Source organism: Plenodomus lingam (assembly GCF_022343315.1).
Source record: "Plenodomus lingam strain CAN1 chromosome Unknown contig_22, whole genome shotgun sequence".
Classification (NCBI taxonomy): Eukaryota; Fungi; Ascomycota; class Dothideomycetes; order Pleosporales; family Leptosphaeriaceae; genus Plenodomus; species Plenodomus lingam.
The window spans coordinates 144,120-158,411 of record NW_027093939.1 but is presented as its reverse complement, the minus strand read 5'-3'; the positions used below and the strand labels follow the sequence as shown (position 1 = coordinate 158,411).

The 14,292-nt window shown below is 42.5% G+C and overlaps 6 protein-coding genes across 6 annotated transcripts; 3 read left to right on the top strand and 3 right to left on the bottom strand.

Moving 5' to 3' along the window:
* Positions 1 to 67: 67 nt before the first annotated feature.
* Positions 68 to 1,657, top strand: IAQ61_005407 (uncharacterized protein; the record flags this gene model as incomplete). Its single annotated transcript, XM_003840161.2, has 2 exons — positions 68 to 305; positions 378 to 1,657. Exons 1-2 carry the CDS (start codon positions 110 to 112, stop codon positions 1,655 to 1,657), a joined length of 1,476 nt encoding a protein of 491 aa, XP_003840209.1. The 5' UTR covers positions 68 to 109.
* Positions 1,658 to 2,109: 452 nt separating this feature from the next.
* IAQ61_005406 (uncharacterized protein) lies at positions 2,110 to 4,416 on the top strand (the record flags this gene model as incomplete). The annotated part of the gene is made up of 5 exons (XM_003840162.1): positions 2,110 to 2,314; positions 2,407 to 2,666; positions 2,730 to 2,888; positions 2,938 to 4,190; positions 4,317 to 4,416. 5 exons carry the CDS (start codon positions 2,110 to 2,112, stop codon positions 4,414 to 4,416), a joined length of 1,977 nt encoding a protein of 658 aa, XP_003840210.1.
* Positions 4,417 to 5,156: 740 nt separating this feature from the next.
* IAQ61_005405 (uncharacterized protein) lies at positions 5,157 to 5,810 on the bottom strand (the record flags this gene model as incomplete). Its single annotated transcript, XM_003840163.1, has 1 exon — positions 5,157 to 5,810. The coding sequence occupies one exon, from the start codon at positions 5,808 to 5,810 to the stop codon at positions 5,157 to 5,159; it is 654 nt and encodes a 217-aa protein (XP_003840211.1).
* Positions 5,811 to 6,142: 332 nt separating this feature from the next.
* Positions 6,143 to 6,742, bottom strand: IAQ61_005404 (uncharacterized protein; the record flags this gene model as incomplete). Its single annotated transcript, XM_003840164.2, has 3 exons — positions 6,561 to 6,742; positions 6,446 to 6,471; positions 6,143 to 6,377 (listed from the first exon to the last, which is right to left on the bottom strand). Exons 1-3 carry the CDS (start codon positions 6,732 to 6,734, stop codon positions 6,143 to 6,145), a joined length of 435 nt encoding a protein of 144 aa, XP_003840212.1. The 5' UTR covers positions 6,735 to 6,742.
* Positions 6,743 to 8,675: 1,933 nt separating this feature from the next.
* Positions 8,676 to 9,088, top strand: IAQ61_005403 (uncharacterized protein; the record flags this gene model as incomplete). The annotated part of the gene is made up of 2 exons (XM_066096787.1): positions 8,676 to 9,017; positions 9,071 to 9,088. Coding segments are annotated over 2 exons (360 nt in total), but the record flags the coding sequence as incomplete, so codon positions are not given.
* Positions 9,089 to 9,212: 124 nt separating this feature from the next.
* IAQ61_005402 (uncharacterized protein) lies at positions 9,213 to 10,052 on the bottom strand (the record flags this gene model as incomplete). The annotated part of the gene is made up of 1 exon (XM_066096786.1): positions 9,213 to 10,052. One exon carries the CDS (start codon positions 10,050 to 10,052, stop codon positions 9,213 to 9,215), a length of 840 nt encoding a protein of 279 aa, XP_065953137.1.
* Positions 10,053 to 14,292: the final 4,240 nt, after the last annotated feature.

Genomic DNA, 14,292 nt, shown 5'->3' with positions numbered 1-14,292 from the left:
AGCCCGCAAGAAACACCAAAACCACAAAAAAAAGGTTGTAGTGGGGCGGGCTGGTTGCGACAAAATCATCCACACACAAACACCATCAACCACCGAATCACCGAGAATTATGGCAAAGCGACCCGCAGATTCGGAGCAAGAGATTGATGCGATCAAGAATGGCGACCGTCCCATGGAAATGGACCAGAATGAGGCGGGAGATTTTGAGGATGAGTTCGAGGATGAATTTGAGAGCGAGGATGAAATATTCGAGGCAGGTGTAGACGGGCGGCCAGACGAGGAGAGAGAAGCCGAGGAGCGCGAGAGTACGTAGGATGTCCCCATTCTCAGCAGCCAATTATCTCCTCCCGGAATACCGCATACTGATAACTGCGCAGATGGCATGGACATTGATCAGGGCACATTCATACCCGGCCGACATAAACTTTCGCCAGGCGAGACTCTCAACCCCGATCTGTCGACATATGAGATGCTGCACACCCTCGAAGCGCCATGGCCCTGTCTCTCCTGCGACATCATCCCCGATAATCTCGGCTCCGACCGCAAGACCTACCCAGCGACCGTCTATGCGGTAGCAGGCACACAGGCGGCGCGGGGAAGAGACAAGGAAAACCAGATCATGGTCATGAAGATGAGCAGTCTGTCGCGTATGGACAAGGACGACGACGAGGAAGACTCAGATGACGAAGACGAAGACTCAGATCCCATTCTCGAGACAAAGTCAATACCCCTAAACACCTGCACGAACCGCATACGCGCACACCAAACCCCCCAAAGCACGTCGGCGCAACCACCCAATACTCTCGCAGCTGCCATGACCGAGTCTGGCCAGGTCTTCATCTACGACGTCACACCACACCTCACATCATTCGATACTCCCGGCACAGTCATCACGCCCACACAAAACAAGCCCGCATGCACAATCCGGGCGCACAAGGCCAACGAAGGATACGCCCTAGACTGGTCACCGCTCATCCCAGAAGGCAAACTTTTGACAGGCGATATTGCTGGCAACATCTTCGCAACCACACGGACTCAAGGCGGCGGCTTCGTCACAGACACGACGCCCTACACCGGTCACAAAGGCACAGTCGAAGAGCTCCAATGGTCGCCCACAGAAAAACACGTCTTTGCCTCTGCCTCGAATGACGGAACCGTCAAGATCTGGGATGCACGCTCCAAATCACGCAAAGCAGCCGTCAGCGTCCAAGTCTCAAAAACAGACGTCAACGTACTGAGCTGGTCGCATCAAACCGCACATCTCCTCGCTTCCGGGGCCGACGATGGCGAATGGGCAGTCTGGGACTTGCGGCAATGGAAACCCTCGACTTCCATGGCTAGCGACACAAAACCCACTCCCGTTGCCAACTACACCTTCCACAAGGAGCAGATTACCTGCGTCGAATGGCACCCTACAGATGACAGCATCGTCCTCGTCTGCGCTGCCGACAACACACTTACTCTATGGGATCTGGCGGTCGAACTCGACGACGAGGAGAGCAGAGATACCGCTGGTGTGCAGGATGTGCCCCCTCAATTACTGTTCGTGCATTACATGGACCAGATCAAGGAGGCGCACTGGCACCCCCAGATTCCAGGGACGATCATGGCGACGGGAGGATCAGGATTTGGTGTATTCAAGACGATTAGTGTGTAGAGTCGTCGGACGAGAGCAAGAAAAAAATGAAAGCAAAAAGCCAGGTTTTTGTTTTAAAGATTCCACAAGGAATTGGGAGTACTACTCAAAAGACTTCCTATATGAAATGATTTCCCAAAGGATGTTTTCTGCTGAATATCATGTCGATATTTGACCTACAGATTTGTGATTGTCAGTATGTGGTCGAAGGAGGGTAGTGCGTCTTCCAAGCAGGTACAGCTTGAGACTATAAGACACTAGCTGCGGGATAAGAGTGAATGCTGTTATCGATAGCATGACGTTGGCTGAACTTTGAAGTTAGTGAAACAGTGGTCAGATTCACGCGCGCGCACGTGCGCCTTGAACGCGCCTCCCCACCTGCTTCGCGCCCGCATTGTTAGGATCGCCACGAGATTTGCCCAGTTTCTCTGAACATGTCGCCAACACGCATCTTACGCTTTATATGACAGAACATGCCTACCCCGGAAGCGGCTGTACTTCGACCCGTCGATCCCTCCATTACCGACTCGGATGACTGGGATATATTCATACTGAGCGATGCACGCATCACATACGAAAGCAATGGCAAGCCCGCGAGTCTGTTGGCTGCGTACGCCGATACCCCGCTGAAAGTGGAGGGCCTTTTGGAGACTCCAGGTAGAGAGCAATGTCACTACCGTACGTACCTCGGGTATCCTCGCAACAGCGCATGCGGACATTTGTGGAGTGGTGGGGAGAGAGAAGCAAGGCATTCACTGACACCACAGTAGTCCTCAAGAAACCGTACAAGCCCATGGAAATCGAAATACGAAATGTCAATCGCTTCTCGTATGGGGAAATGAACGATGGTACACTTGCTCTCTGGGCAGAAGGCGGCGCAGGCTGGTTCCAGATACAACCCGCACCACAGTACAAGGCCATTTACGATGGCATGATATGCGCCGTACAAATCCTCTATTTTGTCACCGACATATATAAAGAGCCGCGTAAGAAAGGAGGTGGGCCAAGCGCTCAACTGGTGTTCCAAGAGGTCAGTTGTAAGAGCTCGGAGGCTGGCTGAGTATCGGAGAACACTAAATCTGACTGTCACCAGTATGCAGAAGACGCACGGTTCCCATGCAACAATCCCGTTGTAGCAGAAGCTATCTTTGAGGAGCACCATCTCTTTCTGATGATGTGCTTTCTCAATCGAGCGAATGGCATTGGTTGGAGCAACACACCACTGTATCAGTATTTTAGACGAAGACATCCGGTAGGGTAACCTTGTCTGGCATGCACTTCGACTGCTAATACTCTAATAGAAAGATTTCGAGATGTGTAAAGCGCGCATTGAAGGTCGTTATGTGGATATACGACCGTCAAACCCGGCCCCAGCAACAGCGCCAGTGACGGATACCATCACAACTCATCCAGCGCGCTCACGAGCTTTAACAGGAAAGACTGCGGCACCCAAGGTAGATGAAGCCCCACCCAAAAAGGACGAGAACTGGTGGGAGGCAGCTGCATTATTCGAATTCGTGCAGAAAATCGTGAACCAGCGTGTTCTGCGAGTTGGGAAGAACCAAATAACCCTGGAACGAGTCGCAGAGCTCATTGTCAGGCGCTACGAGATCGAGGAAGTGCAAATGGCTCAGCACGTCTTGCTGGTGCATGCAGAGAATTTGTGCTATATGATGGCGCACCCGCGGCGGAAAAGCATCAGCTACTTCACCTCGGAACCAATATATCATACGCTGGTTGCTGGCCATAATCTCTCGGCAGCCGAACAACGAAGAGCAGGGGCTGTGGAGCTACGGCCACGTAAAGACCACGCAACGCTCAGAGGTGATGCCAGTGACTCCTCGGATACGTCCGACGAGGAGGAAGATGATGATGTGATCACAACACCGATTCGCCGGCCTCCTGGTCGGCGGAAGAATGGAAGATTGTCAGTCTTACGACCTAGGAGCAGCAATTTCTCGGTCAAGAGGCAGGGCGAGAGTACGAAAAGCGCCAGAGGCGTTGCTGGCAAAGGGAAAGCGCCTGTCCTTGACCAAGGGGTACCGAGCGAGGAATCTGATGAAAGTGAGAACAGCAGCAGCGACGACGAAATGGCCATGGATACGCCCACACAAGCCCTGTCCCCCGGGCGAGAAAAACGAAAACTCGACACAACACACGACCACCTCAACGACGATGGAGAACCCACACGCCGAAAACGCAGCAACAGCGCAGCTTGCACGCCCGCTTCCCCACCTTCATCCGCCCACTTGAGCGACAACGACCAGACCCAAGCCGTAGCCGTACCCCCTCTTCCCCTCCGCAAACCACCGCCTTCCGGCCAACCAGGCATACTAACGCACACCGTCACCACCCCATTACCCACCTACGAATCCAACGGGCCCCGCGACTCGTGGATCTGCAGCTTCGATGGCTGTTCGCAGCGCATCTATGGCTGCAGCAAGGAGCTGGGGCGCCAATTGATTACAGAGCATCTCGAGGATCATACCAAGGGTACGGAGAAGGTGGTGGGTATCTTGTGGCGCGAGCAGGATCGGTTGAATTTGCCTGTTAGGTATGTGTTTTTTCTTCAATTTTCCTTCTCCTTTTCTTCCTTCTTCCTATTTTCTTTTGTGAGATTTTGTGTGCATGTGCGTGTCAAGTGAGACGACGAAAGCTAATCAACGGTTTTGACATGCAGCAATTTGATCAAGAAGATTCGCGAAATGGGGGATGCAAAGGCGGGGCTTTTTCCTGCTCTGGGTGGACAGAAGGTTGAGCCTGTGCGGCGGGGTTTGTAGAGGGGATTGTTCTGTGGGTTAGGTAGTGTTGTATTGTGTTGTGGTGTTTTAGTCTGATTTATGTTGGCTATGAGCCCCTTTTAGTTTGCGGTATCTGGCATCTGGCATCTAGCCTTTAGGAATAACAATAACGAGACGCACACTGGGTTTTCCTTTTTGTTCTTGCCTTGCACGTATCTACCTACCTAGCAATTACACATGATCTATTCTTCACCCATTAAAGGATTTCTCTGGGGGTTTGCTTATGTCAGCACGACTTTTTCTGGTGGTTGAGGTACATGTTGTTGGTAGATGTGTTGATGCGTTTTGTCACACTTCTTTTTTTCACTTTTGGGTTATTTTGGATAGCGGGCTGGGGTTGTGTAGGAATTTGGTAGTGCTTGAGGTGGGTTTGATGTGCGTGTGGGGGTACGGGTATGGGGGTGTGTAGTATGTGTTGAATGGGTGTTGTTGTATGTTTTATACCGGTATGCTGTAGAGCTGTAGGTATACTACTTGTGATTTCCTCCACCCCATCTTTTGCTGTAAATCTGTTTACGCGATATGGACACAGCATCTGCATCCGCTCAATGTCTCTCTTGGGAGGTTGACTAAGATGTATACCGTTTATAAAAAAATACATTAATATAGATATCACATGGGCATTACCATCGTGCCTTCTTGTTGTTTTCACTAGATAAATGGCTCAGTGTTAGGGTCTAGGTATGTTCTAAGTGAACATTGCGGGAGATTGTTCCCACCTAGCCATCCCATCTTCGTCTCTTATCAATTATCCAATCTTCAGCATCCTCAGCACCACGTTTTACTCCTCTCAGCCTTTCTGAATCCGGCTGACCTTTGCATTCCTGTATCCCAACCCCAAAACCATCAACATCATCAACGATATCAGTACCCCTCTTCCACATACCCACTCTTCCCCCGCAAAATCCTTCCTCTCCGCCCTCGATACTCTCAAGTATCACATCGCATTCCGCATCCACAGCCCCGCTCATAACGGGGCCCTTTTCCTCCCAGATAGGAGGCTGCACGTGCAGTGGCTTTGCGAGAGGTTTTGTAGCTTGAAGTGTAATTTTGGATTCGGGCAGAGGTGTACGGAGGTAGGAGAGCGGGTACGATATATTTGCCAAGTTGGTATATGGGTTTGAGTTTGTGGTTCTAGTGGCATGTAGGATCCGGTCATGGAATGCTGAGCCTGTATGGGTAGATAGCAAGGGAGAGGAGGAATGTGCGAGAGAGTGTGGTGGCGAGGCTTGCTGCGTCGTTTTTTGTCTCTTGGGTGGCAGTTCTTGCTGGAGAGATGGAAAAGGCCGTGGTGTGTCCCGGTGTGCTTGGTATTGGTGTTGAAGTTGGAGATGCGGGGGTGCGGGTGCAGGCGCGCTGTGGACTTGCGCCATGACAAAGGGATGTGTCGAGGCAATGGAACAGTGAATCAGTACACCACCTGAGATATCGATAATAAATCAAACGACTGCGTGAAGATTAAGATTCAGGGAGACTCGAGGATTATTAGGATATTAATTCAAGTTTCATGATTTTTAAACCTGGTTGCAGACATCTCACGTTGCGCTACGGTAGCTTTGTTCTTTGATGACCGGATTCGGAAACTCTTCACACAAGGACCTGTGATAGGTACCTACTATAGCGTGCTTGCACACCACCAAAGATTCAGGGAATGAATGGATATATTTGAAGTCATTGAAATGAATGGTAGGATGCAAAAAGGTGGTTAAAAGCGAGTACTCGGTGTATTTCGATAAAGAATGAATGTAGATAACAATGTTTCAGAGGACCATGTCTTGTTGAAAGACAGTGTGCTCTGGTGCCCAACTTCCTCCGTTCGGCAGCTTGAAACTGCTCCTACATGAAAGCGTTTGATAGTAGTCCTGATGCGCATCCTAACTGCAGTTGGCCGTGCGTCCAGAGATGCTACAACGGCTTCCTTGTGCACGGCATGGAGCACTCTGTTTAAATGTTAATAAGTTCCTTCTTCTTTCAGAACAACAGAGAAATAAATTTGAGGTCTACGTACTGCACTGCATGCAGCGGACACGCTGCCTGAAGTACACACTCCATTAGCACCCGACACTCGGCAGGTCTATGTTGATTTAGCTTTTGAAACTGATGCAATATTATGATAATCGTACACCGCTTTGGGCGAATACGCTTGAAGCAAAGCCAAGGATGGCAAGAGTGATGAAGGACTTCATGTTGTTGATTTGGTGAAGATTTTGGGGTGCGAAGAACGTTAAGGTGGTGTAGATGACTGTGAATGAGGCTGATGAGAAGGCAATGATTTCGAACTTGGGCTTTTCGTACATCTTATATACTATATGCCAAGTGAATGAGCTGATATAGTACCCAACTGATCCCGAAGCAGAGAGACACTATGTGTGTGTCAGATTCACTCTACCTCCTTGATCCGACGGCTTCCTTCATCCGACGTTGACAAAACCTCCCTTGTTGCTCGTCCGTCTGACATAATTACGGCAGCGTAACCTCAGCGTCAAATCTCACAGATAAGGCAGGAAGTCCACAAAGTTTGATATTTGTGCAAAAGTCGCCACATACTGGAATGGCTCTTGTTGATCCGACAGCCTCCTTCATCCAACGTGGACCCTACCTCCCCTGTTCCTCTTCGTCGGACATGCACACGGCCGCGTAACATCTTTTTCATCATCACATCATGAGCAGGGTGGGCAGTTTACAGAGGTTAAAATTTGTGCAAAATCCACTACACTACACACTGGAACGGCTCTTGGTCGATAACCATCGATCCGACGGCCTTGCATCTGCCGTGGTCATTACCTCCCCTGTTGCTAATCGTCTGGCATGAAGACGGCCACATCTCCTCTTTATTGCAATCGGAAGGGGGGGAATGATTGACAAAGCTTGTACTAGTGGTTTAGCAACGAACAGTGGCATGAGCTTCGCAAATGTCAAGCAATGACAATCGTAAGAGTGGATAAATTGGAAAGTCATGCCACTGTCTCCGTGGCAAAGACTAGAAAAAAGTACATGGGCAGGGTACCTAAGAAAGTTTGACATGAAGCTGGAGAGGTAATGGCGTGTTTGGGCAGTGAGCACGGAGCTGATCACGCGTTCTACCTGAGCCTTGACAGTTCCTATGCTCCTGTACGGTCCTCTGCAAAACATTATCATATCTATTCATTCTCAAAATGTAGACCATTCCTACATGTATCATCACGCATAGATGATTTCGAATGGTTACTTGGGCGTATAGATGTCAAATCATATGTTGTCCGAGCATATTGTCCAAAAGACGACCAACAACCAGGTTGTTCCTGGTAAATAAGACGGCAGGCACCGTACCAGGATTCTTTGCCGGAACTTCCTCTCTTGCGCCTCAGCAGTTGTTTGAGTACATTTGATTAGATGGGTTCTAGTGAACTTATATACGAAGATTATAGCTGCCAATCACACTTGTATCAGATCTACGAGGTAGCGGACCAATGAGTCCATCAATTGGTGTACAAATTTCAGGAATGCAGGCGCAGTTTTGGTCTATGGTTTAAATAATTATCTAGCATTACTTGCTTTTTTCTATCTCTGCTTTCCCTTATATATAATCTGTTTTCTACGCAGGCAAAGCCCTGCCGTCACTGGATTTTGTCTATGACATGTAGCTTGGATTCCTTTTTTGGATCCCCAGTATATTGCTCCTTGGTTTCTGACAGCTAAGAAACGGTGTCGAAAAAGGGTGCCGATGATGCCGAGACTCGTACTTTTTTTCATAAACTATCCGACCTCAATAAAACCGCAATCGCCACCTAAAGCACACACAGGGAAACATGGGCGAAGGCAAGGAGAAAAGAATAATTTCCGATTTTCGGTCGAAAGATACTTTGAGCAGCTCAACGCAGTTTTGGTAGTTTGAGGGTCAGAACTTAGTTTGATAATTCCCCAATAATCCCGGAAGTTTACTGTCGTTCGCCAAGCCTTGAAACTATTTAGTACGCAAAGAACCGTACCGGTACTGCCGAAGTTAAAATCTTTAGTTTCAGACATAAGCTTTGCCTGGGATTCTTGAATAAGTAATACTCGGTATTGTAGCTCTCGTATCATACCGTGTTTTTGGAAAGGACGACTTGGAAGAATCACAGCCTAGTGCCATTTTTTCACTTACACACTGATTCCGTCTTACGCCCTCTAGTAGTCCCAGTTGCCCTAGGGTCTTAATTATTGCCCCAGCGCGTGACTCAACTGTGGCTGCGCAGCCTTATGGCTGTGCAAGCTAGACCGCAATAGCAGAGGCACATACACAGGTGAACTGCGGGACAACCAAGTCTTCAGCTCAGCGCCCACTCTCCAGCCTGGCCTTTTCCACCCCGCTTCCACGTCTCTTCACTATGTGCCGATATACTACAGCAGATATTATTTATTCCCAATGCCGATTACCAGCTCAACATAAGATCGTAAAACGTCTTCATAAGAGATGTGAAGCTTCTCCGAAGCCTGGACCAAGGTGTAAGGAATCCGTGTTTGATCCAAGTCTTGGCACCCATCTGCCTTCGAACAGAAACGCTCCGTGCAGGTATTGTCGAGACTCAGGCATATCGGTTGGACAGGAGCGTTATGAAGATGTACGTTGTATTATATGCTTCGTTTACCTGAAATCAACTGATCGTATAAACAGCATGATCTTCATGGTTAAGCAGCCAGCCAGAAAGATTATAATTACAGCATGTGATAAGGGGCCACGATGGATGCCATGTCATGCAAAGTCCCTATGTATATCCACCATAGATCAACAAAGCATCTCCTAGCCAAGCACATTTCTATGCGCTGAACAAAACCCTCATTGACCTCAAAGCGTTGAAGAACACCGCTTTCACGTACCAGTAAACACATATTACTTTCCTTGTAGCTAGCAAGCTAGCTTGAAGTTCCTGAAAAACCTCATGCATAGAATTGAAGGTACCATTCCAACAACCCTGCATCAGTTTACCTAGCGGTATATTTTCGACGTCTGGAAACTGATTCTCAGCATATAGCTTTTGGACACGGATCGTTCGATCCTCGAATGGATAGAGTTCGTCGTATGGTGGTCTACCTGTTATGACTTCGTATATAGCGCAACCAAATGCGAAGATATCAGTTTTCCGGCTAATTCTTGGTGAAGATTCCTTGTAACTAAACCACTCATAGCAGGCTCCTGCATCTTCTCCATCAATGCTACTACCTTCAAAGTCAATAATCTTTAGATGCCCCTGAACTATAATCCAATTGTTACATCCAGTATCAGCATGGATCATGCCATTGTCGTGCATGTATCGCGTTCCCTCCGCAGCTTCATGTAGCCACCGAATCTTTATGTGCAACGGGATCTGGTTTGTTCTGCTTCCTCCAATTACCTCCCGGATAGGTCTACCACGTTCGAGAATAAGGCCTTTTTGTGTTGCACCAAAACATCTCACAATATTTACATGTCGTCCTAGGCGTTCAAGTGCTCGACGCTCAACATCAATTCCCTCTTCGTGAAACTCTTTGAAGATTCTTTCCTCATCGATCGCATATATGACTCCTGATCCGCCAGCCGTAAGGAATTCGAGACTGTCATAGTCTAAAGACGAGGCCGATTGATCTTGGATGTGCTCCTTCGTCATTCCGGAGGCCATGATTTCTTACTGCTAGGGCGTGGAGCGAGAAGCGCGTAGGTTCTCTCGTGTGAGGCGCAGTAGGCAAAGGGTTTTGATCAAGGGAGCGGATTCTTCGACGCTTCAGGGTCTGCAAACTTTGAGCTGCGAAGCGTGAAGGATATGATCGCTGCGGATGGTGGGATGCAGGCGAGACGGATGGAGCTTGTACGTCAAGCGTCAGGACGTGGTCTTTCGAGAAGTGCGACAGGCGTAAGCGTTCGTTTTGCGGATTAGGTTGCCTCGTTTTCGTCGCTATATGTCGTTAGCATCGACTGTGAAAGTCGTTGACTGCGTTATGTACTGACGCGCGACTTTGGTCGGCAGCGCGCCTTCAAAGGCTCGAGGGGTGGTGGCATGTCATATGACCATGGGTTTAGCGTCGGGCGACTTGGGCTTTACTCTGAGTGGTTAGAATATCCCTGTAGGTTCAAGTCCACGTTACAGCGGCAAATTTTTATAGTTATATAAACTAGCCTATAGTTAAGTATAAATTAGGGTAATTTAAGCAAGTAAATATAGTTTTTATTACTATCTTTTTTAAATATATTCTAAACCTATTCTTAATAATATATAGATATTCTTAAATACTATACTAGAGTTTAGTATAGTAGTACTAGATAATATATCTAAACTAGATAGTAATATTAGAGATAAATTTAGGTAACTATATAAAGTGCTAGAGGAGGATAGTAGTAGTAGTATTAAGAAAGTAAGTAAAAGTAAATAGAATAAGTTTAGAATAGGTTAGTAATATATTATAGGGGTATAATATATACCTTACTTATAGTAATAGTTAAGGACTACTACTTATACTAGTAATTATTAAGTATATAGCTATTCTCCTAGTATACCCTTAATTATATAGCTAAGGGTATAAGTATATAATACTAGTTTAGTAATATAAAGATAGCTCTTACCTAATAAGAGAAGAGGTGCTTATATAGGCTATACAGGTAACACATTAAGAATATATTCTTAAATTATTCTAATTCTAGTAGGTATAATACTCCTGCTAGTCTATCTATCTTAATAGGCCTATAACTTTACTATTCTTTAATAGCTAGCTAGCAAGCTAGTATAAATACTAATACTCTAGGGTAAAAGTGTGTAAGTATCTTAAGAATATATTATAAATATATTCTTATTATATTATTAATAATATATTATATAATTAGATCTAAACCTTAAAAAGTATAGTACCTAAGAAAATTCTATAAAGAGAACTATAAATAAGAAGCTATTATTATAGCCTTATTAAGCACTTCTTTTTAAGGATTTATAAGGACTACTAAGTGTCTTATTATCTTATAATAAGGACTATAGTAAATTAAGTAGGGAGCAAAACTTAAACATGTTTAAAACGTGTTAATAATAAGTTAGTAAATTATAGAATAGGCTTAACTATATATTAGCTATTAGAACTATAGCCTAATATCTACTACTAGGAAAAAATATTATTTTAGTTAGGTACTACTAGAGGTAGACTCTATATATCTATAAGGTCTTCTAACTAGGGAGATATTAAATCTTTCTAGTAGTCCTGCTTTATATTCTATAGTTAAGCTATAGTTAAGCTAGATAAAGAAGTATAGTAGGTATATTATAACCTATTCCTAATATATTCCTAATATATTCTAGGCGTTAATTATCTATAAGGGTAAGGATCTCTATTTAAAATCCTATATAAAGTTACCTTCTAAGTAATTATACTAATAGATATAGTAGTAATACCTTTTTTTACTATTATTTCTTTTAGTATATATATATATATATACCTCCTCCTCCCTTAACACTATCTAATAGTAATATTAAGGAAGTAGTAAAGGTATTATAGCCTATACTTACTCTATAGCTTATATAATATAAGTTATTTATAACCTATTATAAATATATTCCTAACTTATTATAGCCTAGTTCCTAAACTTAACCTAGCTCTAAACCTATCTCTAACTTAAAGGTTTCTATTCTATTAAAGAAATATATATTAGCTTTGCAAATAAAGATAAAATCTTACGTATTATAAAGTGTAAAAAGCTTCTATAGTTCCTATTTAAGAGTAGCCTTAGAGGAGTACACTATAAGTAGAGGATAAAGTATTAGGATCCTAAAACTATATATAGTGTAAGAGAATAGGTTTAGAACACGTTGCTAACATATTACTATAGGCGTATATATAGTAAATCTTTATATTAAGCTTAGGTAACTTAATTATTTACCTTTTTAAAGAGTAGGTATTAATTCTATTAAATTAAGACATATTCTAGATAGATATATTATATAAGAGGTTATATAGGGTATAGGCAGAGATTCTAATAGTAATCTTCTACCTATAAGAAAAGAAGCGTACATATTAAGAATAGGTTTATAATATATTTATAACACGTTATAGTTATTATACTTAGCTAAATTATTATAGATAAGGATATAACTAAGATATATTAAGTTACTATTACTAACTTCTTTTAGAAGTGTAAAGCACTTATAAAAAGATAAGTGTTATAGAGGTATATTTACTTATAGGGATTCTATAGGACTACTATTAATATATATAATAAGTAGATAATAGGCAAGTTTTATAGCGCACTATAACCTGTTTATAACATGTTTCTAACTTATTTCTAGGACTTAGGCGCTATCTCTAGTTAATTAATCCCTATAAGCGTAACTAGCGCTAGTAACTTTAATCTTATATAAGATTTTATTAAGTATATCTATAAAGAAGTATTTATAAAGTATATAAAAGAGAGCTAGATAATACTACCTCTTTATATCTAAGTAAATTACTATAGGTATTAATAGCAGAGGAATACTTTTAGCTTGCTAACCTCCTCTTATATAAGTAAATATATTCTAAACCTATTCTAAATATATTCCTAACTTGTTCTTATATAATTAGAATACAAACTCTCTAAAGATACCTAAAACTAGGTAATCTATAAGAAAAACCTAGTAATTACTACTAGGATTATACAATACTATAGTAAAATATTAAAAGAGGTATAGAAAAAACTAGAATCTTATTTAAATATAGCTAAGCAAGTAGGCTAGAAAGGATATAAAACTAGTAAGTATATAAGTATTCTTAAGGCTACTTAGAAGTAAGTTTATAACCTATTCTTAACCTATTAGAATTATATAAGTAATATTATATAGTGCACACTAGATAGATCTATAGGATATAAAAGAGTTTAAAGCCTAGAGCAAGTTTAGAATACGCTATAACTATAGAACTCCTAATAGGCTTAAGTAAAGGTACCTTAAAAAGCTTTAGAGGGGAGAAAGTAAGTCTTACACTAGTATTATATATATTTACTAATTAAAATATATTTAGAATATATTTAGAACGCGTCCTATAATAATAATAACACTCTAGATAATAATAAAGCAAGTCTTACTATATCTAACTTAACTAGATATATCTTAGTCCTAATAAGAAATAAAAGAGCACGCTTAAAAGCCTAAAGCTAGAGGGCAAGTAGTAGAGCGGTATTAGAAAGAAGTTTACTAGCCCCTTTTCTATCTTCTCTACTACTAGGCTCTTCTCCTTTACTAATAGTAACCTAAAGGTATGCTTTACAAAATATATTTATAACACGTTCCTAACTTATTATTAGTCTATAACTATAAACTTTATAATAAAAGGCTCTTCTTAGTAATTAGGCTTTAAAGGAAAGAAAAGAAAAGCTAAAAGTAGATAAGGAAGAACTTATATAGAAAAAGGCACTATTTAAATTATAAAAGGTATAGTTTAAACTTAAGAAAGAGATAGCTACTTTTTATATAAAGTAGGGTTAGTTTATAAATATAGTAACTAGTTCCTAACTAGTTCTTAATATATTCTAGTCTATTATATAAGTATATATAAGTAGATAAATATATATTCTTTCTTCTTCTCTTTTTTCTTCTTTCTTCTTATACTCTATAAGAACTTTTTATATTTAAGAGTTTAATACTATTTTACTATCTATCTTTCCTAATATTATTAGATATAACTAGTTAATATAGTCTATAAAGATCTTTTAAAGTTAGTATATAATAGAACACGTTAGGAACACGTTATAAACTTATTCTAATACTAAGTAGGATTTATACTAGTAATATATTAAGCTTAAGTTACTTCTATCTAATACTAGGGTATTCTCTCCTATAATATCCTACCTAAATAAAGGGTGTATAGTATTTCCTAGTAAGCTTTTCTACTAGGCTATTTAGGCTAGAT